At 42.3% G+C, this 26,570-nt stretch overlaps 1 protein-coding gene across 4 annotated transcripts in view; it reads right to left on the bottom strand.

The window, feature by feature from the left end:
• The window catches only part of LTBP1 (latent transforming growth factor beta binding protein 1), a 456,133-nt gene that overhangs the window by 283,280 nt on the left and 146,283 nt on the right, over window positions 1-26,570 (bottom strand). For all 4 annotated transcript variants that reach the window (XM_018055104.1, XM_018055103.1, XM_018055102.1 and 1 more), the window contains exon 4: window positions 17,157-17,326. In XM_018055104.1, coding sequence (XP_017910593.1) covers window positions 17,157-17,326 — 170 coding nt within the window. The remainder of the gene's footprint in view (window positions 1-17,156; window positions 17,327-26,570) is intronic.

The raw sequence follows: 26,570 nt of genomic DNA, 5'->3' as shown, positions 1-26,570 counted from the left end.
CTTGGAAAGGTTGGAATGAAGGAGAAAAATCAAGATGGAGCACATAAGGGAAGGACAGGATGAAGGAGGGAAATTAACATAGAATGGAGCACAAACAATGTATTTGGCGGAACGTTCAGTGTCGTGTCCTTCCTCTCAGCTCATTCTTACAACAGTCTTATGGAATAAGTGTTAAAATTTTTTTAAAATATAAATTTATTTATTTTAATTGGAGGTTAATTACTTTACAAAACTGTATTGGTTTTGCCATACACCAACATGAATCCGCCACAGGTATACACGTGTTCCCCATCTGAACCCCCTCCCTCCTCCTTCCCTGTACCATCCCTCTGGTTCGTCTGAGTGCACCAGCCCCAAGCATTCAGTATCATGCATCGAACCTGGACTGGCGATTCATTTCATATATGATATTATACATGTTTCAATGCCATTCTCCCAAATCATACCACCCTCTCCCTCTCCCACACCAAGAAACTAACAGAAGTTCAGCAAGATAGGACACAGTGAAACCCCTCACTAGCTCCACCCTCCAAATCTTTCAAACAAGAGTAGAAAAAAGACATGCACAATAATGCGATTCAGCTCATCTACCACACAAGATTGTGGCAGAGGCCATATGAAATAATTTGTATGGATATGATTCATAAGCTGTTAAATATGCAAATTCAAGAGGCTATCATTACATGCGGTCAGCTCTTAGTGGGAAAACTCAAATAACCAGCAACACTTTCCCCATGATGTTATATATTATAGAGCAAAACACCAAAGAGCTTGTAAACATGGGAAATTTTCATCCCAAAATGTTTGCTTTCATGATCATAATGATTACTAAAAACTCTATAATAAAGTAAAATTCTACTATCAACTTTGCTCTGTACACAATTTTCAGGTAAGATCTGATTGCTTTACTTTGTCTGATTGGTATCAAAACGGATCAAAACAGCAGTAGGAACCCACTGATTATTAGAAAGGTTTATTTTGTGTATGGATTATTTTTGTTAAAAAAAAAAAATCCTGCCAGGACTTCCCTGATGGTCCGGTGGTTAAGAATCCGGCTGCCAATGCAGGGACCACAGGTTCGATGCCTGGCCTGGGAAGATCTCACACTCCAGAGGCAACTAAGCCCTAGCACCACAGCTACTGAGCCCACACGCCTGCAGCATGGGCTCTCCACAACGAGAAGCCTCTGCAATGAGAACCCCACGCATCTCAACTAGAGAGCAGGCTCCACTCACCAGAGAAAAGCCATGCTCAGCAACAAAGACACAGCACAGCCAAAAATTAATTTTAAAAAATAGACAGGAGCTCTATATTTAAATAATTTTTGTAAAGTCTTTACTAAATTTGTTACAATATTGTTTCTGGTTTATGTTGTGGTTTTTGGTTTTTTGACCAAGAAGCATATGGGATCGTAGGTCCCTGAACAGGGATCCAACCCCCACCCTGTGCATTGGATGGTGCCCACCAGCCAAGTTCCCAGGTAATTTCTTAAAAGTGTCATCATCATTAAAGTCCTACATATAATAAAGTTGAAAATTTTTTAATATAGTCAAATTTTGACTTTGGACTCACCTAAAAGTAATGTAGGCTAACTGAATTCTGCCAAGAGAATACACTGCTCATAGTAAACACCATTTTTCAACAACACAAGAGATGACTTTATACATGGACATCACCAAATGGTCAATACCAAAATCAAATTGATTATATTCTTCGTAGTCGAAGATGGAGAAACTGTATACAGTCAGCAAAAACAAGACCTGCAGCTAACAGTGGCTCAAATCATCAGCTTCTCATAGCAATACTCAGGCTTAAACTAAAGAAAGCAGGGGAAACCACTAGGCCAGCCAGTTCAGTTCAATTCACTCCAGTCCAGTTCAGTTGCTCAGTCGTGTCCGACTCTTTGTAACCCCATGAATCGAAGTACGCCAGGACTCCCTGTCCAGCACCAACTCCTGGAGTTCACTCAGATTCACGTCCATCGAGTCAGTGATGCCATCCAGCCATCTCATCCTCAGTCGTCCCCTTCTCCTCCTGCCCCCAATCCCTCCCAGCATCAGAGTCTTTTCCAATGAGTCAACTCTTCGCATGAGGTGGCCAAAGTACTGGGGTTTCAGCTTTAGCATCATTCCCTCCAAAGAAATCCCAGGGCTGATCTCCTTCAGAATGGATTGGTTGAATCTCCTTGCAGTCCAAGGGACCCTCAAGAGTCTTCTCCAACGCTACAGTTCAAAAGCATCACTTCTTCGGCGCTCAGCCTTCTTCACAGTCCAACTCTCACATCCATACATTACCACAGGAAAAACCATAGCCTTGATTAGACGGACCTTAGTCGGCTAAGTAATGTCTCTGCTTTTGAATATGCTATCTAGGTTGGTCATAACTTTTCTTCCAAGGAGTAAGCGTCTTTTAATTTCATGGCTCAGTCGTGTCCAACTCTTTGTGACCCCATGAACCGCAGCACACCAGGCTTCGCTGTCCATCACCAACTCCCAGAGTCCACCCAAACCCATGTCCATTGAGTCAGTGATGCCATCCAACCATCTCATCCTCTGTTGTCCCCTTCTTCTCCTGCCCTCAATCTTTCCCAGCATCAGGGTCTTTTCAAATGAGTCAGTTCTTCACATGAGGTGGCCAGAGTATTGGAGTTTCAGCTTCAGCATCAGTCCTTCCAATGAACACCCAGAACTGATCTCCTTTAGGATGGACTGGTTTGATCTCCTTGCAGTCCAAGGGACTCTCAAGAGTCTTCTCCAGCACCACAGTTCAAAAGCATCAGTTCTTTGGCACTCAGCTTTTTTTATAGTTCAACTCTCACATACATACATGCCAGCCAGGTATGACTTAAATCAAATCCCCTATGAATATGCAGTGGGGTGACAAGTAGATTCAAGGGAATAGATCTAGCAAACAGTGTGCCTGAAGAACTATGGATGGAGGTCTGTAAAACTGTACAGGAGGCAGCGAACAAAACCATCCCAGACAAAACGAAAAGCGGGAAGGCAAAGTAGTTATTGGAGGAGGCTTTACAAATAGCTGAGGAAAGAAGAGAGGCCAGAAGCAAGGGAGAAACGGAAAGGTACACCAAACTAAATGCAGAGTTCCAAAGAATAGCAAGGAGAGACAAGAAGGCCTCCTTCAATGAACCGGACATAAAAACAGAGGAAAAAAACAGAGAGGGAAGGACTAGAGATCTCTTCAGGAAAATTGGAAACATCAAGGGAACATTTCACCCAAAGATGGGTACAATAAAGGACAGAAATTGTAGACACCTAGAAGCAGCAGAAGACATCAAGAAGAGATGGAAAGAATACATGGAAGAACTGTACAAAATAGATCTTCATCAACTGCTGCTGCTAAGTCACTTCAGTCGTGTCCGACTCTGTGCGACCCCATAGACGGCAGCCCACCAGGCTCCCCCGTCCCTGGGATTCTCCAGGCAAGAACACTGGAGTGGGTTGCCATTTCCTTCTCCAATGCATCAAAGTGAAAAGTGAAAGTGAAGTCGCTCAGTCGTGTCTGACTCTTAGCGACCCCATGGACTGCAGCCTACCAGGCTCCTCCACCCATGGGATTTTCCAGGCAAGAGTACTGGAGTAGGGTACCGTTGCCTTCTCCTCTTAATGAACTAGATAACCACAATCATGTGGTCAGTCACCCAGAGTCAGACATTCTGGAATGTGAAGTTAAGTGGGGCTTAGGAAGCACTGTTGTCAATAAAGCTAGTAGATGTGATAGAATTCCAGGAGAGCTACTGAAAACTCTGAAAAACGATGCCATCAAAGTCTTGCACTCAATATGTCAACAAATCTTGAAGACCCCAGGCCCCACAGGTCTGGAAAAGGTCAATCCACATTCCAATTCCCAAGAAGGGCAGTATTAAAGAATGTTCAAACCATCGGACAATTGACCTCATCTCCTATGCTAGTAAGGTCATGCTTAAAGTCTTCCATGCTAGGCTTCAGCATTATGTGAACCAAGAACTTCCAGATGTCCAAGTTGGGTTTAGAAAAGACAGAGGAACCAGAGATCAAATTGCCAAAATTTGCTGGGATCATAGAGAAAGCAAAGGGATTCCAGAAAAAAACATCTACCTCTGTTTCATTGACTATGCTAAAGCTTTTGACTGTGTGGATCATAACAAACTATGGAAAGTTCTTAAAGAGATGGGAATACCCGACCATTTTACTTGTCTCCTGAGAATCCTGTATGTAGGCCAAGAAACAACAGTTAGAACCCCGTATAGAACTGGTTCAGGATTGAGGATTGGTTCAGGATTGAGAAAGGAGTATGACAGGGCTGTCTGCGGTCACCCTGTTTATTTAACTTCTATGCAGAGCACATCATGAGACATGCTGGGCTGGATCAGTTACAAGCTGGAATTAAGATAGATGCGAGAAACATCAACTACTTCAGATATGCAGATGATACCACTCTAATGGCAGAAAGCAAAGAAAAACTAAAAGAACCTGTTGAAGTGGGTGAAGTAAGAGAGTGGAAAAGCCAGTTTAAAACATTAAAAAATTAAAAAACTAAGATCATAGCATCCAGCCCATTTGTTCATAGCAAACAGAAGGGGAAAAGGTGGAAGCAATGACAGATTTTTTTCTTCTTTGGCTCTAAAATCACTACGGATGGTGACTGAAGTCATGAAATCAGATGATCATGATTGCGTCTTGGTAGGAAAGTATGAAAACCCAGACAGTGTGTTGAAAGCACAGACATCACTGTGCCAACAAAAGTCCGTATAGTCAAGGCTGTGGTCTTCCCAGTGGTCACGTACGGTTTTGAGAGCTGAACCATAAAGAAGGCAGAGCACCAAAGAATTGATGCCTTCAAGCTGTGGTGCTGGAGAAGACCCCTGAGAGTCCCTCAGACAGCAAGCAGATCAAACCAGTCAATCTGAAAAGGAAATACTGAATACTCATTGGAAGGACTGATGCTGAAGCTCAACCTCCAGTATTCTGGTCATCTGATTTGAATAGCTGACTCATTGGAAAAGTCCCTGATTCTGGGAAACACTGAGGGCAGAAGGAGAAGAGGGTGTCAGAAGATGAGACGGCTGGATGGCATCACAATGCAATGGACATGAACTTGGGCAAACTCTGGGAGATGGTGATGGACAGGGAGGCCTGGGGTGCTGCAGTCCATGGGGTCGCAAAGAGTCAGGCGTGACTGGGCGACTGAACAACAAGAACAGAAGTGACTCACACAAAGAGCTAAAGTGGCAATCTTTTCAATAAACACTACTTGTTCTGACAGTTTCCAACCTACTGTATTTTTGGTTTCTACCAAATACACGTGTAACGTGTAAGGTGATGGCTTAAATAGTCAAATAATGTATGACTATTACTAATATAATGTAACACACTGAATGAATGCGTATGAAGCACTTAGTACAGTGGATGGCAAATAGTAAGCGCTAAATAGGTAAGGAGAAAGACAAGGATGCAATCCACATACTGTCTTTTGGGAAGACAAATGAGCCTACGTCCAAATTTCCTAATTAGCTGACCGTCGGAGACATGAATATAACTTACAACGCCAAGAGCAGGTTTTTTAAATATATTTTTTATGTTCCTGAGGTATATTAAGGTGTGGTTTGGAAAGTGGGATCCCTGACAAGAAACATTATGAATCACTTTCTCCACTAAGAGTATTTTTAAAACTCCTTCTTAAAAAAGTGTCTACTTTTGCCGTATTTCCAGGTTCAAGACATGGCAGAGTGCATCTGATGTGAATTTATACACACTCCCCAGCAAGCACCGTGGTTGCCTGAAAACAAATACCAGAAACAGTGATGAATGAATGAAAGGTATAATGGCGTTTCAGAAGTCTTACTGAAAGTGTTCCTATCCACACTCACTAACGAACTCTAAACTGGACATTCTCCATTCCATATGAGCAAGAATTCTGAAAACAAAAATCCTAATGGCTGCTCAGACATAAATGTGGTAAAACAGCAGGTCTTACTGAAACCAGGCCAGGCAAAACAATTCTTTACATGTTTCAATAGTCTTGAGGAAATAATGGAACTGACCCGTCCACTTCTCTGTCCATTGCCAGCCCACCCCAAGTTTTCTTAGAAGGGGGTGGACAGGAAAAAGAGCTAAAAAATAGAGTGAAGAAATATAAATCGGCTGGTGTTTCCTCTGTAAAAAGCAACATCTGATGCTCTGAAATGTCAAGACATGCAATGTTAGAGGGAAGAGTACAGACAGGACATGTGTTAGCTACAGTCTCTGCCCACAATGCAATGTGTGCGTGTGTGTTAGCCATTCAGTCTTGTCCAACTCTTTGCAACCCCGTGGACTGTAGCACACCAGGCTTCTCTGTCCATGGAATTCTCCAGGCAAGAATACTGGAGTGGGTTGCCTTTCCCTTCTCCAAGAGATCTTCCTGACCCAGGGACTGAACCTAGGTCTCCTGCATTGCAGGCGGATTCTTTACCATCTGAGCCACCAGGGAAGTACACAACACTGCGGGAGGTACGCATTATGTCAAGTGATGGAATGGTACAGTAAAGCTGTGTGCAGCAGTAAGGGGGATAAGCCCCAAGAAGATCCAGGAACAGCCAGCACTCATGGAGACTAGGCATATTTCAGTAACTGTACAGACGGTGAGAATCCACAGCACTTTTAGCACCCCATTATATGTTGCCTCCTTTCAGAAAAGGCTGATGAACTTCTTCTACCCAATATTAATGTAATAGAAAGTTTCTCTCTGGCTGCTTCTGCTTCTATGTGGTGTTACACTTTTGTTACAATTGTGTACTGCTTAGCTGTAACTCACATACACCTTAAGAGAGATTCTGATTCATTTCATCAATATCATCCCTGCCGGGGGAAGCTCTTCTGCCAAGATACCTTCTAAGGCAGCTCATCAGCTCAGATCACTTTTCGTGACTTAAACACCTTTCACTTTTCTAATCCACTCTGGCAAGAAAATGAAGTCACCCATAATAACTTTTGTTCATCTATATATATCCTATATGATTAAAACAGTATTGTCTACTCCACTGGACTAACTGACTTATCCAGATTATTTCAAAAATTAAGTCTTCTGTCCTGCTGATAAAGTCACCTAAGTTAAGAGGTAGACATTAAAGGAGATAGTGCATCAGAAAACCAGATATATGTCTTTCTTCTGGCTCCCTACCATTTTACCCACATGCCATCAGTCAAAGCAAGTCACCAGGCCAAGACTAAAGTCAAGGGGTGGGAAGGTCCACTAGACCCACTGGGAAGCTACAGCAAGAGGGAGGACTCAAGAATATAAGAAATAAATAAGATGTATATTTTTATTCATTCTAGGAAGAATAAAATGTCATGGAAAAAAAGTTTAAAAGGTCAGGAGAGCATTAACAGAAATATATGCACCTCCTTCTCACACTATAAAAACAAACCAAAGCACACTTAAACAGTTCTCCATTTTCATTAAATATTTACAGTCAAACAAAAACAAAGGGGAAAAAGTCTCAGGGCAAGAAAATAACTACCTAACTGAATCACAAAGGGAGAAGATAAAATTAAAAGATTTTGTTTAGGGGAAGACTACTCTGTAATGCTGAAAACCAAAGCAGAGGCCCCTACAGCAGCCTGCTGTGGAATGTCAGCTGAACACGTGGGAGGAAGCACTCTGGTTTTTGCTGGCTCTGAGGCCAGCGGCTGCAATCATGAGATGCACCTGTAGCTGTTAAATGGTGATCGTTAAAACAAGCAGCGGCAGCTGTCTACTGCATGTGGTTCTGGACGTCATTAAGGGACATGGCTCAATCCCACACAAGAAGCCCAGTGGCCATTGACCAGAACCACGACCAACACCCTCTCACCAGACCTGTGGATGATAGCTTGCTTGCTTGCTTTCAGCAAAGCTTTCCAATCTGTTTCTAGGATACAGGGATTTTTTTTAAGTAACTATGATGTTTTTCCCAAGACCAACCACTGCCTACTTAAGATGTTTTCATTTAGTTAAGCTGGTACCTTGAGAGAAACTTGTGAAACACAGATAGGGCTACAAGAATTTTTTTTTTTAATGGACACTTGAAAAGTGACAGTCACGCAGTTGTGTCCAACTGTTTGTGACCCATGGACTGTTGCCCACCAGGCTCCTCTGTCCATGGGATTCTCCAGGTAAGAATACTAAAGCAGGTAGCCATTCCCTTCTCCAGGGGATCATCCTGACCCAGGGATTGAAGCTGGGTCTCCTGCATTGCAGGCAGATTCTTTACTGAATGAGCCACCAAGGGCCCTGGGAGAAACATGTGAAGCACAGTTAGGACTACAAGAAACATTTTTTTAATGGATACTTGCTATATAGATAATGTAAGAAGCTCCAAAAAGTAAGTGTTTAAATAATATACATTTATATATTTGATCAAACATATTTGTCTGTTTGTGTATACACACCCACACACACACATTTCATCATTGAAAGCTTGCCTGCCAGAATTACTCATACAACCATGTTGCAGTTACCTCTTAGAGAAAAGGGTTTTCCTCCTACTTCAGCCATGTGTTCAGTTCTACTACCTTTGCATGAGAGGAGCAAGGGAGAATGAGGGCAGCTGGCTTTTAGCTTAGGTACATTTCAATTTCACAAGAGGCTAATGCTAAGTCAAGACTGAAAGTTAATGCACAACTAAAATCACAGAAAATTACAACACAAAAGCTTCTTTAACAAATGCCATATAAAAGCACACGCGAAAAGGCCCTGAGTTCTTTACCTCCACAAAGTGGGTACAGATTCACCACAAGGCCATCATTCCAACGCTAAGAGGACCTTTCTAGAACGAGACTGACCCACAAGAAGACAAGGCATTCTACTTTAATTCCTTTTATTAATAGAACATCTCATGAACAGTATTCTTGTATCAAAAGTATCATTCAGCTCCAATGATGATTAATTTTATAGCAGATTATTTTCCCATTTAGAAGAAAAATCAAGGCAAGCCCTGGGTTTCTGGTAAATAAATCCTAAGACTGAGTAGGCACCAGCTTTTGTCAAATGCAACTTTTCTCCTCCCAAAACGCTGCTTCGTAGTTTGCCTCAGGCAAACCGTAAATTCCTGTGTCTTATTTTTCCTTAGAAATATCACAGTTTGGTCACAGAATATTCTGGAGCCACACAGTGTTTCTCAATATCTTGAACTCAGTCTCAACACCCAGAAATATCCTTGGATTGGTTTATTTGTTATGAAATCTTGGGCCCTTTGGGATTAAAGAGCCTCTTTCTCTGGCACGGAAGGCTACCCACTGGGGAATTTAGGTTACATAATCCTCTCACTCTAGGTTTTCCTCCACTGTTTTCATATTGCTGGATAAGCCTCTTGGCAGTGCTTATAATCAATCTGTGTCTACCACCGCCCGCTCTCTTAAACTGTGCGTGAGTAATCAGGCGACAAGAAGTTCATGCTCACATACCTTCCCGGACTGAGATGTGACCAAACAACTCCTGGATGAAACAAACCACGTACCCTCGCCCCTCAACTGAGACACAGCAAGACCACACAAGAAACTGCTTCTACAACAGGTCATACTCCGCCCTTTAATGGAATCTGAATTCTTAAGGACATCACCTCAGCAAACCCTGGTGCTCACTCACATGCACCTGCCTGCTTCCTCAAGCACTTTTTGCACCCAGTGTGCTGATGCTTTGCTGTCTAGGCTTTTAGGCCAACAAGGATGTATTGCCAGGATTATTGAAGACTGGGTGCTTTTCTTCTGGTCATCTCGGTGCTAAGATCCACACTGCCACATGGCTGGGAAACTGGCTCAAGGTTCTCGATTTCCACACAGACTATGTGGGTGACCAAGTAGCTTCAGGAACTTGCTGATTTTACAAGGGAAAAAGCACCGAGTTTCACCATCATTCCTTCTTCTTCAAGGCAGTAGGTATCTTAATATCCCTTTTTAAGTGCTAAATTGCTTGTTAGTTTTGCTTCATGTAAGCTAGTCAGCGTCATGTGAGGTCATTTCTGGCTGAAACAACTTCCACTGTCACTTAGCGCTGGCTGGCCTGGTATGGGGCTCTTCCCTCGAGACACACTAAGCGGCACGTGACAAGCTAAAGCTGGTTTCCAGACCAGGACTTTCGAACACTGAGGAAAGTATGTGTACAGAATTCTCCTCTCTCCAAAGTGCCCACTTTGTCCATCTGCAAAGCTTTGCCCTGGTGGGGCTCCCATCCAATCAGGATCTATCAGAGAGGGCCTCTCAGAGACCTGGGACTGCCAGCACACTTGATTTCTCCTTCCCTTTTCTCCCTTCACCAGGGAGATCATCCCATCCATCCAACAGGATGATCTTCCTATTGTTTGTATCGTAAACTTCAACATCCAGATGAGGTGAGGGTGGTTCTCAGGACCAGACTCTTCTTCACTCACATTTTCAAACTGTTCCTCCTCCAGAGGTCTCCCACACTGCAAGTTCATCCTGCCCTTAGAATCTGCTTCCAATGCTTCTCATCTGTACTTATTATGTCTACATTTGCCTTCATCTAGCTGCCACTCCACAGCTTCTCCCCTTTTTTTGCAAAGGCCCAATGCATGGAGGATGAACTGGGTCTTCTTTACTCTAACGCCAACTCCCATCTACAGTGGGTGCTCTGAACTTCACCACTGACTCCCCCGTGAAGACTCTGCAACTGGCACTGGGCATCTAGAGCCTTTAATGAATATTCCTGCCACCGTCTTGAAATGGCTGGCACAGGCACAACCGTCCAGGCCAAATACTGCCTGCCTATCCTTTAAACTTCAGATTTGTTTTGCTAAAGCAAAATTCTTGGATGTTCTCCTCTAACCTTCTGCAGAACTACTCTCTTCTCTGAGGACAACCGGGAAGATGCAATTTTAATGGTAACATCTTTGCTCTATCAGTCTGCAACCACAGAAAATCTTCACTGCAGACACAGGAATTTTTTCTCCGGGGGAGATACAACACTTGTCACCAAATCCTGAGATACTTTCAAGTCTTATGCTTCTTGGTGGTAGCGTGAACATAGCCTGACAGCTAATGCTAGCACATTCAACCATAGTTTTGCTAAAAGAGGAAGCCCATGTGCCCAAAGGGACTGTGCTGTTCACAGTATGGGAACACGGATGGCAGCCTGGCAAGAACTGGGCTGCAGGGACCTGGGCAGCAAAGTGGCCCACTGGACTCTGCCTCCCTCTCAGACCTGCTGAGGGGGGCTGCTCTATCTTCAAAACAGGTAGCCAGGAATTCCAGTCAGCCCATGACTGACGGGGACAGAAGCTGGGCTGACTGGTTTGTTGCAAAGATTAGGAGGGGTCAGCACAGACCACAGGATCCAGAGCTAAGGTGTTTCCTGGGGGTCCCAGTGCAGGCAGGATAAGGTTTTCTTCTGTCAAAGGCAGCCTAATGGAGCTGATGCTTACTTCCTGCTCATTAACACTGCTTACCTAAGCAGAAAGGTTATGTTTAACGATTTAAGTAAAAATTAAAAGTGGGCTTCCCTGAACTTTTTATAATTGAACAGTATCACATTTGCAATCCCAGTAAGCACTTGCTCGTGTCCCTCAACACATTAGGAGATAACCTAGTATTAATAGCTCTTTTAAGAGTCTGATTTGTATAAATTTTTAAAACTTTAGGCAGTATATAAAAAGATGGTGTTTGCCTTTCCAGAAATTTAAGATTTTGACTTCGTTGAATCTGAAGTAAAATGTCAATCAGTTCAGTTCAGCTCAGTCACTCAGTCGTGTCTGACTCTTTACGACCCCATGAATCACAGCACGCCAGGCCTTCCTGTCCATCATCAACTCCCGGAGTTCACTCTGACTCACGTCCATCGAGTCGGTGATGCCATCCAGCCATCTCATCCTCGGTCATCCCCTTCTCCTCCTGCCCCCAATCCCTCCCAGCATCAGTCTTTTCCAATGAGTCAACTCTTCACATGAGGTGGCCAAAGTATTGGAGTTTCAGCTTTAGCATCAGTCCTTCCAAAGAACAACCAGGTCTAATTTCAATAGACAACTTTAAAATATAAGTAAACTTTTTAAAAGCTAAGAGCATCTTGATAGGAAAACAACTGGAATAAACAATGAGAAACCTGATTGGAAAAGTCCCCATTTCTAAAAATTTCCAAATATTAAACTGAGGTAAGAAGGGAAAAAGGTTGAGCAGGTAAATATTTAAATCAGAGAGTCCCCAATTTCCCAGTTCAAGGACTCTTTGTATAATTCACAAATTAATAGTCTAGGGAATTATTCCAGCTAAAGGGATGTTTCTGCTCATCCTAAAGCACTCTTTTATAAGTAACTCCACATTCTACCCTAGGAAGCTCTCCATTATTAACCCTGAGATTAAAAAAGTCCTTCCACCATTGACCATAATATAAATATTATTTTCTGGTTTCGATATTATTAAGCATCCCATGGCGTGTGTTTTAAGCATAAAAGCAGATAGTCTGGGGTGAATACTTAATACCCTTACCCTCAAGGTCTTTTTCTAGTGCTTTATATCAAACTAATCTCTTTAAGTGTGAGATATTTGGGTTTGCACTTCAGTAGATATTGAGATAAACTGAACTGCTTTTATAAAATCATCTTTAAATGTTATCATCATGTCATTTCAACTTTCCTCCCTCTAGACTGAAAATATGAATTCTACTAAACCAACCACGACAGAATTTGGTTTACACAGTCAAATCTGTCCTACAAAATACCAAAGAAAGTATGGGGAAAAGCAGACCTCCTCTACCCAACACCATTCTTAGCACTTTTCAGAGAACCAGTGGCCTCCATTTCTTGAAGCTTTTGTAATTACTTACTTGCAAATAACTAAGAATTTTCATGTTATTTTTAACATACCATGGGTTTACCATATTCAGAGTTTGTGCAACCATCATAATCATTTAATTCTAGAACACTTCCATCAGCCCAAAAGAAACTCTACCCATAAAAGGTCACTCCCCATGGTAGTTGGCAAACTACAGTCCATGGGCCAAATCCAGCCAGCTACCGGACTTAAACAAAAAAAAAAACCTACCAGCTAAGAATTTTTACATTTTAAATGTCTACATTTTAAACAGCTACATAAGTACCTATATTATTGTTTAGTTGCTCTAGGTTGTGTCTGACTCTTGTGACTCCATGGAATGTAGCCCGCCAGGTTCCTCTGTCCATGGGATTTCCCAGGCAAGACTACTGGGGTGGGTTGCCATTTCCTTCCTTAGGGGATCTTCCCAATCCAGGGATGGAACCCACATCTCCTACTTTGGCAGGTGGATTCTTTACCACTGAACCATCAAGGAAGCCCAGGTACTTATATACAACAACCTCACTTTGCATATTAGCTCCCAATGCCTAAAATATTATCAGGTCCTTTAGGAAAAAGTCTGCAGACTTCTGCTCTACATGATACTCATGCAAATTAAGCTCTATTAAGACCAATGAATAAAGAGAAGCACTATTATTAATTTATCACTAGAGATATCCAGTAACCAGAGAACATTCAACCCAGGAAGGAAAGTTACTAGGAAGTGACCCAGAAAAACTGGTAAATGAATTCGATCCAAATAGGAAAAGCAACATGCAGACACTGGAGAGGGATGGTGAGTTATATCACCAAAACTTTAAAAGATTCCAGTAAAGTATTGATTCCCTCCTAGCAACTTGACAGTCTATTTCCCAGCCTAGGCTATTCCACCTGATGAGTGCTACACTTAACACTTGAAACACATCTTGCTTTACTAAACTGATCACATACCTCCTCAACATTTCCCTGCTATTCTGACCAACTCCCTTCTCCCTCATCAAATGGCAACAGCAAATCTTTACTCACTTGCTCTTGCAGCGTTGCTGCCTCCTCGCATGATAAGCTGATTAAGTTACTCAGTGCTCAGAGCTCCAGGTTCACATCCTTACCGACCAACTGCTGTGGCTTGGGCCACATTCCTTTTAATGGCTGAACAACCAATTGCAGGATGTAGTACATTTGTTTGTCCACTATCAGCTGAGGAACATTTTGGTGATGTTCACACTCTTTGGCTATTATGAATAATGCTGCTATGAACATCTGTATATAAATTATCAATATTATACCAAGTGGTAACCAGTTACTGTAGGCTACCTTTTAAATATATATATATTTCCCATTTAAAGGGGGAAACAACATTTGTTCTTGTTCTTAGTGTTTTCTCTAGTCCTCTCTGCTTCTCAAAAGCACTAGCAGTGGACTGTTATAACACACTAACCCCTCATTTTCATCCCAAGATACAGCATGCCCACCAGATTGTATCACCTTCTGTTTTTCTAGAGAATTATCTACTCTCTGTTGGACCTTCAAATCCTTCAGTATAATAAGCTAATCTGTTTGCATTTGATCCCTTTTGTAAAGATTAAGTTCAGTTCAGTTCAGTCACTCAGTCGTGTCCGACTCTTTGCGACCCCATGAATCACAGCATGCCAGGCCTTCCTGTCCATCATCAACTCCCAGAGTTCACTCAGACTCACGTCCATCGAGTCAGTGATGCCATCCAGACATCTCATCCTCTGTCGCCCCCTTCTCCTCCTGCCCCCAATCCCTCCCAGCATCAGAGTCTTTTCCAATGAGTCAACCCTTTGCATGAGGTGGCCAAAGTACTGGAGTTTCAGCTTTAGCATCATTCCCTCCAAAGAAATCCCAGGGCTGATCTCCTTCAGAATGGACTGGTTGGATCTCCTTGCAGTCCAAGAGACTCTCAAGAGTCTTCTCCAACACCATAGTTCAAAAGCATCACTTCTTTGGTGCTCAGCCTTCTTCACAGTCCAACTCTCACATCCATACATGACCACTGGAAAAACCATAGCCTTGACTAGACGGACCTTAGTCGGCAAAGTAATGTCTCTGCTTTTGAATATGCTATCTAGGTTGGTCATAGCTTTTCTTCCAAGGAGTAAGCGTCTTTTAATTTCATGGCTGCAATCACCATCTGCAGTGATTTTGGAGCCCCCAAAAATAAAGTCTGACACTGTTTCCACTGTTTCCCCATCTATTTCCCATGAAGTGATGGGACCGGATGCCATGATCTTCATTTTCTGAATGTTGAGCTTTAAGCCAACTTTTTCACTCTCCACTTTCACTTTCATTAAGAGGCTTTTTAGCTCCTCTTCACTTTCTGCCATAAGGGTGGTGTCATCTGCATATTTGAGGTTATTGATATTTCTCTCGGCAGTGATTAAACATTTCTGCCTTTTGCCTGAGGGGCAAACCATATACCTACTGAACAGCTGGATATAGGGCAACAATACCTTTAGGTCCTTCTCCTGACACAACTTTTACCTCCTGGATTCTAGTTTTAATCTTCCTACTGTTGTTCTCACTCCATTTTGGTATTTTAGTGTCCTTAATAGTCCTGCCAAGTTATCTGGTTTTAAAACTTTGATTAGCCCTCCAGCTCTCAGTAGAGCTCTGGTCTCCACTGAAAATAGCCACATCTCTCACATGGTCCCTCCTATATACCTGTCTGTTTGATTTAGTTCCTTGGCCTCTTTTTAAACACCAACTTTTGAAGGGTTTGAGAGAGAACTCAAGAGTGATCATGATCAGTCTAAATTACAAATAGCTCCCCACTATGGAGAAACTACATTTAAAAACATGATCAGTGGGACATTTATGGATAGTTCACATTCTCCTAAAATGTAATTTCATCTCCAACATTCTCCTAAAACGTAATTTCATCTCCCAAAACATAGTTCAACAAAGGTTTGAGAGTTTAAAATATACACAAACACACGCACACACACACAGTGTGAATTTTCATTTCAGTAATAATCGATAACCAACCCAAACCACAGTCTGGTCTCCAGTCTTAATATCAGAGATTCTCAAAGCATATTTTCTTGACACCTTCATGAAATTCAGAATTCTTTAATCAGTTTGATAGTAAGTTTTCAAAACCTCCCATTACATTCTAATCTGGAGAGCCTCTACAAAACACAATCTACCTAAAGCTCCAAGAAATTAAGTTGTATCTCTTTTTGATTTTTTAGATTGAGATTAGAAAAGTATTATATACTCAGGAAGACCTCTACAGAACAAGCTATCAAGCACTGATATCAAAGAATCTTTAAAAACAAGATGGATGCATCTATTATTTTGCAAATATAACTTGGAAGTTATCTTGCCTAAAGGGCAAGGAGATGAACTATACAATTTCTCCATTCTTCCCTCATCATCCCAATAAATCACCTCAAACCATTGCTCTGGGGTCCAGCCTCAACTCAAGAGCACAATTTTCTCAAAAGATGAAAAGTGTAATGTACACACCTTACAGTAGCTACTCTTTTTGTTAACTGACCAATTCTGGGAGGTGGGGGTAGGCCTTGGGAGTCAAGTAGAAACACAGTCTTCTGAAGTGCCAAACAGTAGCAAGAATTCTCTCAGCTCTCCACACTACCCTAGGTGGTGAAAGACCGTCCTTTTCAACCTCACCACTGGCATTCTCTTTCATTGCTTATGGCTCAGGCCATCCATCAATGTGAGACAGAGCAGGAAGCTGCTGGAAGGCGCGAGCATCCAACTCGCCCCTTTGAACGGTCTGCCGCCTCACTGAACATTTTCTCCAGATGCTGCCAGCAGACACTCTGTAATACCTAAACCACAAATCATCCATTCCCCACCCTTTGCGCCAGGGCTCGTCCCTGAACTTCCCCCACAGTGAGATATTAACCACGCTGGCCACTGATACACTAGCTCTTTACAGACTCGATAAAACCTGCCACACCGTCTAACTGCTATAATAAAAACGTGGCCCTCCTAACATAAACACACCCACTGTAGGTGAACTTCGGAGTAACTCAGGACACTGCAGACATCTCACAAGGAACAAATCCTGGCTAACTCACCAAGGAAAATATTTTATCAATGTAAACATGTCAGCCATACAACTGTACAGAAAATTAGAGTAAGTATCTTATGGAAATGGAACCACCTTGCAGAAACAGATTTACAGGTGGGTCACTCCAGATTTTTCTGCCTTTCCTCTGAAGAAAGCAACTGTCTTGCTGTCTGATTGTTTCAGGAACCAGCATGGGTTTTAAAAAAAAAATTCTCGAATTTTATCTTCTGTGACATATTAAAGCCATCTACACAGAGCAAAGTGTTTCCAAACCGTGACACTGTAACTTAGAGAGATGACTCACAGGATATACTCACACTGAAAAGGTGCTGCCACGTGATCCTGCCCGAATCTTAAAGGGAACGAACCTTCAGTGGACTGCTCTCCGGAAATCACCTTCTGGGCTGTGAAGTACGTGGGCTTGAGCATGTATTCCTGGGTCTGGCCATGATGTATCATCACGTTCTGTGAAGAAAGGGGTGTCATCCTGCAAAGAAACAAAGGATAAGTAAATTAATTATGAGACTTTTAAAAGTCAACTAAGAACAAAGGAATAAGAAACCAGTTAAACTTGGAAAGGGGCATAAAAATGCCATGCCAGGCTGAATTTTTTCTTCAAAACTGTAGTCATGGCACATAAAGAACTAATCGCTGACCTCCAGCAGAAAGGGGATCCTGTCTGTCTGTCTAGTCAAGAAGGATAAGGACATGCAGGCCATCACTGATGGAGCTTATCAAAGTATTTAAAAAGTACAGCTACCAGGACTTCCTTGGTGGTCCAGTGGCTAAGACTCCAAATTCCCAATGCAGGCGCCTGGGTTAGATCCCTAGTCAGGAAACTAGATTCCGTGTGCTTCAACTAAAGATCCCACATGCCTCAACTAAGACTTAGTGCAGCCAAATAAGTATGTATATATTTATAAATATAATATTTAATATAGCATAGTAAATTAATATAATTTATGTTAAGTATATTATATGTTAAACATATAATATATATTAAACATAATATTTACTATAACATAATATATAATATACACCATAATTACTAGTCCTTAAGAACAGTAAGAATAACAACTTATGCTACCATTTAGTCCCTAAGACGTGTCTGACTCTTTAGCAACCCCATGGACTATAGCCTGTTAGGGCTGTCCCTGGGATTTCCCAGGCAAGAATATTGGAGGGGGTTGTCATTTTCTTCTCCAATAACAATATATGAAAATCTTATAATTTCATCAATGACGAGTCAAGATCTGAGAATCTCCCTCCCACACCCCACCCCAAGGGGATGGATATATATATATATATATATATATATATATATATATACACACACACACACACACACACATAACTGATTTACTTCATTGAACAGCATAAACTGGCTTCCCAGGTGGCTCAGTGGGGAAGAATCCATCTGTCAGTGCAGCAGACACAGGTTCAATCCCTGAGTTGGGAAGATCCCCTAGAGAAGGAAATGGCAAGCCACTCCAGTATTCTTGCCTGGAAAATCTCATGGACAGAGGAGCCTGGTGGGCCACAATCCATGGGTCACGAAGAGTCAGACACAACTGAGTGACTAAGCAGGAGCAAAGCAGAAACTAACAACACTGTAAAGCAATTATACTCCAATAAAAAAAAAACAAAACCCTCTGAGGACTCCTGAACACAATTACTGTATTTTCACCCCCCCGGGTGAACCTTTTTGTCTTCTATGACAGTTCTCTACTGCTTCATGTACTGTGTACTTTAAGCCTTCATCCAGATTTAATCATTCCATGAGGGACTGAAATCATTCACTAAGACAAACAATGGAAAATATAAAGATATACCAATTAATTCCAGAAAACGCAAACTTGCTATTAAAATTGTTGGGACAGAGCATTTTAACAGCAAACTAAGACTTTGGAAAGAAATCTTCTCTCTAGTGTGGTCTTGAATTTTATCCATTGTGACACGTTAAAGCCATCTGAACTGAATATTTCCAAACTACCTTAAGTTGGGAAAATGGTTGACTGGGTTATAGTCAAACTAGTAAAGTGCCAGGAAAAGCCCAAAGACTGGCCCTAATGAGAGATTATATGAACAAGGCAAAGAAATGACACAACCAGTGAGTATGCATGATAAATCATCAAGCCACCAAAAGCACCCACACAGTGTCTCATCAAAAGCAGTAGCACAGTCTTGAATAAATCCAGCCTTCTGGATTCATTGCAGTTTGGATGGATGAGCTATTCTGTGAGACAAGGCATCCATGAGACAAAGGAACAAAAGAGGCTGGGATTAAGGGTGCTTCCCTCTTAGCCAGTCAGTGATCTAAGTCTTACTTTCAACCCTATAGTCCCAGCAAAGCCTAGGAAAATACATCTTGTGCCTAGATTTTCCCCGACTTAATGCCATGGAAGGACATTCCCTTTGTCACCAGACAAATGACTTAAGTTACTAAAAGCCTAAGGCTTAACATTGTAAACACTTTTGTTTTGATGATGTAAGTGTTGATTTGAACTTTAAGTATGTTTGACTGGGATGAAGTAGAAAGTGGAACAGCTGGACACATCTGGTAGTGACTGATAAGAACCACAAGGCAACTCCGTTGGTCTTGTCAAAAGGAAAAGTCCTCTTTTTCATCTCAGAGGCAACTCGCTCCCCAGCCATGCTGTCAACCTCATCACTATACTGCTGGGACCTGCTGAGAGATGTCTAGGCCTGACTCCCATTCAGAGGAGGACAGCCCAGCATTCCAAGAGACCTTAGAGCTGGAATAACTAACTCCTGCTCTGACCACTGCCAAGGAGACCGTGGGCTCTGCCTTCTAAGGTGAGGTCCTCCCTTTCTCTCCCCTCTGAATCACTGAAGTGAGAGGCAGCAATAAATGAGCTGAAAGTACATGTGTGTAGAGGCTGCTTTTCCCTAACATAACAGAAAGGTAATGAACAAATAAGACAGCTACACCAGGTCTAGAACTTGAAACACAAATCTCAGCCACCACTAATCAAAGGAAATGGATAATATTCTGGTAACAGTATTAGATCTTACTACATTATAGCAATCCTGTGAGTGGCAAACACATTGCAAATATGAAACTATATAGAGCTGTGCTTCCTCACCTTCCATCTCCTTCACTTGCCTCCAATGTGAGGACGTAAATAAATACTTGTGCTCATAAAGACACACAGACATATGAACAGACAGGCCATTTCATCTCATAGCCTCATGAAGAACCCAAGCCACAAGAAATGACATCACAAGGGGGCAAGTCAAGGCCACTGTCCACTCAGTCATTCCACTAACAGATAGTAAGTGAAATCACCATTTTACTCTCTCGTCCTCATTTTCTCCTTCATAGCTGGCATCTGTCTTTTCCTCTAATTTCACCCTTCATAGTTATTGCCTCTTTGGAGCATCTCTTAGCCTTCCAAGTATATATATACACACACACACACATTCAGTTCAGTTGCTCAGTCATGTCCAACTTTTTGTGACCCCATGGACTGCAGCATGCCAGGCTTCCCTGTCCATCACCAACTCACAGAGCTTGCTCAAACTCATGTCCATCTAGTTGGTGATGCCATCCAACCATCTCATCCTCTGTTGTCCCCTTCTCTTCCCACCTTTGATCCTTCCTAGCATCAATGTGTTTTCAAATGAGTCAGTTCTTCACATCAGATGGCCAAAGTATTGAAGCTGAAGCTTCAGCATCAGTCCTTCCAATGAATACTCAGGATTGATTTCCTTTGGGATGGACTGGTTTGATCTCCTTGCAGTCCAAGGGGCTCTCAAGAGTCTTCTCCAACACTGCAGTTCAAAAGCATCAATTCTTTGGCTCTCAGCTTTCTTTATAGTTCAACTCTCACATCCATACTTGACTACTGGAAAAAACATAGCTTTGACTAGACGGACATTTGTTGGCAAAGTATGACCATTGCTTTGGGAAGAAAAAATCTTTCAATTGGGAGTTTTCTCCTCTCTTCCCTCATCCCTTTACATTGGAAAAAAAAAAAAAAAACCTCAACAATCACTAATGAAAATCAGGTTTCTCATAGCATTATACAAAATTCAAGGGAAAGGCAAAAATGTTTAAAGAAATTAGGTTAAAATGAAAACTAAAGGACCTCTGCTTCAAAATGTATTTGGGGCACCCATATATTTTCCCTTCCTGCAAAAAAAGCCCTAAAAGTTATAGATAAGGAATAAAACAAGAAATCCAGAGTTGACATTTGGCTATTAATCAATAGGACAGCCACATTCATCACTGAAACATTGAAATACTGTTCTGAGAAACACCTACTGTCCCAAGCCCTCAGTGTTCCTCCTTCCTCAAGACACTGGCCTTCCCAAGATATCAACTTAGGCTCACAAGTAAGAAATTCACATTTGACACAGCTAGAGAGCCTGGGGTCTCGGCTCCAGCATCCTCTTTAATGTGTGGCACAGGTGCTGACCAAAGATATTTAAAATGTTTCACATCATTCATTCAACACGCAGGAAACATTTCCGCAAACCTGTAAGAGATCAAGGCAGACTGAGAAACGTTGACTGTTATAGCAGGAAGGAAGCCATGCCTAAGTATTTTAACTTCTTTTATCTCAACTGACAGTAAGGAGAACATTTTACGTGGCGATCCAGTGCACATTTATACATATGCTTTTTAATACAGCTAAGTCAGACACGACTGAGCAACTGAACAAGTATTATAAAACAGTATCTATCCTTATGATGCAAATGACACAAATATCCTCTTATTCTTTTAAATGCCCGTCTTGAACCACTACATTGATGTCAAGACTTCCTGACTCCTAACAGGTCACAAGGCAGCTTAAAGATGCTGGTCTAAAAATCACACCACGAGTACAGGTTCAGAGGAAGCCACCTTCCCAGGAGACCATGGGCAGGTTCTGGATACTCAAACCAAGTAAAGCACAGGGTGACGAGGAGAAGTAGGCTGAACACTGGTGTCTTCACTGAAAAGGCTACATATGAAAGCAGCCGTTCTCCTCAGCTCAAGCAAAGAAACGGCCAAAGTCGGGCTTCTACCCCCATCAGGGAAAAAGATGAGTCTTCTCTGAAAGAGTGGAACTGTGTGGTATAAACCACAAAATTTACTCCCCCAGAGTAAGGCCTTCTCATTTCGGTGTTTGGAGATCCCCTAGCTTCAAGACTAGTTTCCCATGTTTCTCCATAAAAGGAAGGTTGCCAGGCAACCAGGAGGACAGGGAACTTTAGGAGAATAATCCTAGGAGGGAGAGGGGGAGTTATGAGAATGGAAAACATGACTGAGATGTTGGAGAAACCTAATCCTATATATATGCAATTGGTGGAATGGAAACAGAATCCATACCCACTTGATGCCAGGAACACACTCCTTCAAAAAGCACAGAGGTGTTGGCAATGGACACATACAGAGGGAGCAACCTAAGCACCCTATACTCTGCTTTGCCTTGAGTGGGACACCCACAGACAATATTGCAAAAACCAACTCACGTATCCAACTTAGGTGATATAAATGCACATGTTTAGCTGAAGGAGGTTGGCAGATTCTGGAAGCGGAAGAGGAGAAGGGAAGGGAAGATTAGGAGAGTCGCTGCCCTCATCTTACCGAATGTAGGGTCATGAGAGAACATTCACAACCTTAAGCAATAAGGATGACAGAAGAGGAAGCAGAGGCTGCAAGAGACAGTGAAACTCTGAAAAGTAAACAACTCTTTTGAGAGGAAGGGTGGGGGGCAAGAGGTGAAATAAGTAAGCTGACTCTTCATCTCCTATGGCAAGAAGTTTTTAGACAACCTCTAAAGGGAATAAATCTGCAACTGGCCAGAGGTCACTACCAGAAGGAGTAATAGGACTTGAGGATTAAATTAAGGTGGGGAAGAGAAACAAAAGGAAATGGAGCCAAGTGAAGATGAAGGTTTCCAGCCTGGTTGACTGGACAGGTATTTTTGGCTCAAGTCCAAGATGAAACGCAAAGGCAAAGCGGTCTGCAGAGTCAAGGTGATCAGGAAAAAGGCCCATGTGCAAGGAAGAGAATTATGTTTGTTTGGGAGATAGAAATGTGTAGTGGCTCTCTGGGGAGAAGATACAAAAAGCCTCTGGGTTTAGGAACAGTGATGTTCTAAGAGGGGCCAATTTATTCAAAGGCAGAAAGAAAAACTATGGAACTACCCTCTTGGAGGATAGTCACACTTAGTGGTAGGGACATAAAGAGAAAATGGGAAGAAAAAAATCAGGAGGAGATAAAAACAAGAGTAACACAGATGCAGGAATGACAAGCGAAAGAAAGTTTCTAGGTGGAAAGTAAAGAGAACCCCTTGAAAACTGCTGCAAAAAAAGCAGGGAAATAATCAATTAGTAAGAGGCCCTGGGGTTGGGTTCCAGGTCGCCAGCCCCCTCGGCAGTGTTATTTTATCAACAGTAGTGACAGGAGTGAGACTGCATTGGGTCCTACTTGGTAGGTGCTGTACTAGTGACCCTCGAAAAAGGAGAAAAGTAGGCCAGAGGTTAGGGGTACGGCCGGGCATCTGAAGACCTGAATCTGTGGAAACCTCTGTATCTTTGTGAACAGAAGGGAAACAATTACATAGAACTTCTTTCCTTAAAAGAAAGGATTAGTCACACACTGTTTACACTTCTGCCTTCATAGTGGCAATTTTTGGCCTAAGAATGGACTAAATTTTTCCATATTTCCACTAAATCCATTATTTGACCTGTGGAGCGGGTGGGAGGATCTGGCAAAGCCCAAGCCCCTTTCCACTTAAGAGCTGTGGACCTCACAGAAGGGAGCCTCCAACAGGCCATAAAGTGTTTCCCCCAGAAGGCGGGTTCTGACAGACGTGAACTCTTTCCCCTACGGTAAGGCACTCAGGTTTATCATCAGGATGAAAGAAAAAAAAAAAATTGGGAGAGGAAACTGCTGCCACAGAGAAGTCATCTCCAGTCTTCCAGTGCTGGCTTCTCGTCACAAAATTCATGCTATCATGTGTGCCCTGGGTGTGTTCCAAGCTGCTCAAAAGCATGGGTGAATGCTCTTCAAAGAACAGAAAGCAACAAAGTAAATGAGAAATGTGAGCTATGATTTGATGGAGAAAGGCTCTTTCTGGCAATGTTCAAGGACAATATGCACGTAGAGATGGACAAAGACAAATAAACCTTTAGGAAGAGGTCGCTAGGCAGCTTCTCTCTCTCACACACACACACATTGCTAAGAGGAGACAAGTGTTTGTTGTCAGCAGCCCCATTCATAGGAAATTATCCATCCAAACCAAAAAAAAAAAAAAAAAAGAGGAGGTAAAAGGCTGCTGATGAGACTAAAAGACTGCACAGACAGCACGGACTCCCAGTAACAGTAAGTGAGGGCCGGAGCGTGCCAGAACAAACAGGGCGAAAGGAAAATGAAACAAGCAAACACAGTGGTGAGAACAGGAGGAGAGTGAAGATTACACTGAAAATATCTATGCAGGGCAGAGACTGGGAAAAAGCCTTAGATTTCAGATGAGATGAAAAAGGCAAAGAGATTGAAAAAACACAGTGAAAGAAGGTAGATCTTGGAGGTGGGGTGGAAAAGACAGGGAAATTAGGGGAACTTTGGGGGTCATGAATAAACACAGTAAATGCAACCAAGTGGAACCAATTTTCTTTTTATTGGTGGTTCTTAACTGGGGGTGATTCTGCCTCTCAACCAAGAGGAGGCATCTGTAATTATCAGGACTGGGAGGTAAGCTGCTTACATCTTATGGGTAGAAGCCTGGGATACTACTAAATATCCAACCATGTACACAGGACAGTCCTTCACAAGAAAGAATTATCTGGCTAGAAATATTAACAGTTCTGAAGCTGAGAAACACTCCTGTAACCATGAGCTATTGTGACAGAACAGGTATAATGGACACCTGAGAAAAGAGCCTCTGGGGGCAGCGATGAAGCTGTCCACAGAAATGATGCCGTCAGGCACATAACGATCTAATGACATTAGCTGCCTCTGCTGCTAAGTCGCCTTAGTCGTGTCCGACTCTGTGCAACCCATAGATAGCAGCCCACCAGGCTCCCATCCCTGGGATTCTCCAGGCAAGAACACTGGAGTGGGTTGCCATTTCCTTCTCCAATGCATCAAAGTGAAAAGTGAAAGTGAAGTCGCTCAGTCGTGTCCAACTCTTAGCGACCCCATGGACTGCAGCCTACCAGGCTCCTCCATCCAAGGGATTTTCCAGGCAAGAGTACTGGAGTGGGGTGCCATTGCCTTCTCCTATGACATTAGATTTGACAGTAAAGAAATGTATAAAAAATATACAGCCTCCTCCTGTGCCTTTTGAAAGCCCCATTAAGACAGGAAGGTGGCCCTATACTCAAGTTGCTCGGGTGGCTTGGGTGTTAGGAATGCTAGAACATCACTGGGGTGGCCAAGAAAAGAGTCGTTTTTATTAGAACACCTCAAAGGAACAGTAGAGAGTGTGGCTGGAGAAAACCATTTAATAAACTGCCTGGCATTGGGATGAGGGTGTGTCATGAAGACATGTAACAGCTGGACAGTCACTAAAGTGCTTTCTGAGGGAGGTGAGTCCCATCGACTGTATGGCTTTGGTTAGGCCAAGAAGGTCAGACACATCTAGGGCCAGACACGAATCACCTGGGATAATGATGAATAAAGCCTCAGTGCTGGAGTGCCACCTCTCCAGGCTACCCTCCCCCTCACAGCCCTCATACTCTCCACTGCAGCCGTTCGTCTGACCGCACGTGCCGCACGCTGGCCTGTTCCGTGTCCTGGAACAGCCCTGGTTAGGAGAGTCTTCGGGACCTGACTGCTACATGAGAACATTCAAGGAATTCTCTAACCCTCTAATCCCAAGTTCCTAGAGGAGAGGAGACATAATAACAAAGAGCTGTAACGAAGAGACTCCAAGAAGCAGAGTGAGCAAGGTCTCCTCTTAGGATGTTTAATAATCATAACACTTGGGAGACTTTTTAAAAAATGAAGTGGTAAATCAATTATTCTCCAATTAAAAAAATTTAATGAAATGAACTGCAATTAAGTGCTTAAAAAATAGAAATGGTCTAGATTCAATGATACATCAGAGGTTGTCAGACTGGATAAAAGGACCCAGTTCTTGGACATACTGCTTACAACAATTCCATTTTAAATATAAAGACACAAATGGATTAAAAACAAAAGGATGAAAAAGAGAGGCAACACATTAACATGAATCAGAAAAAAAAAAAAGTGCAGTGGCAATGTTAGTAACAGGCAAAGTAGATTTCAGAGCAAAGAATATCTTCAAGGATAAAAAGCATTTCATAAAGATAAGGGTCAATTCATCAAGAGGACACAAGAATCCTAAACAGTTGTGAACCTGATAACAGAGCTTCAAAATATGCAAAGCAAAAACTTTAAAAAGGTCATGAGAAACAGATAAAACTTTTAGTGATAATTGTGGATTCACTACCTTTCAATTGACAGAACAGCAGCTCTACCAACTAGCTTAACCCAACTGACTTTCACAAACCAAACTTCAAAATAACCAATGGATCAAAGACAAAATCAAAAAGGAAATAAAAATGATTTTGAACTGAATGAAAACAAAAACACAAGCTATCCAAATTTATGGGATGCTGCTAAACCACTATACTAAGGAGTAAATTTGTACTAAATATCTACAGTACAAGAGAGGTCTCAAATCAATGACCTTAACTTCCAAATAAAGAAATCAGCAAAAATGAAAGTAAAACCCCAAATAAAAAGAAAT

The sequence above is a fragment of the Capra hircus genome, chromosome 11 (genome assembly GCF_001704415.2).
Source record: "Capra hircus breed San Clemente chromosome 11, ASM170441v1, whole genome shotgun sequence".
Lineage (NCBI taxonomy): Eukaryota > Metazoa > Chordata > Mammalia > Artiodactyla > Bovidae > Capra > Capra hircus.
This window is presented reverse-complemented; position numbering and strand designations above follow the sequence as displayed.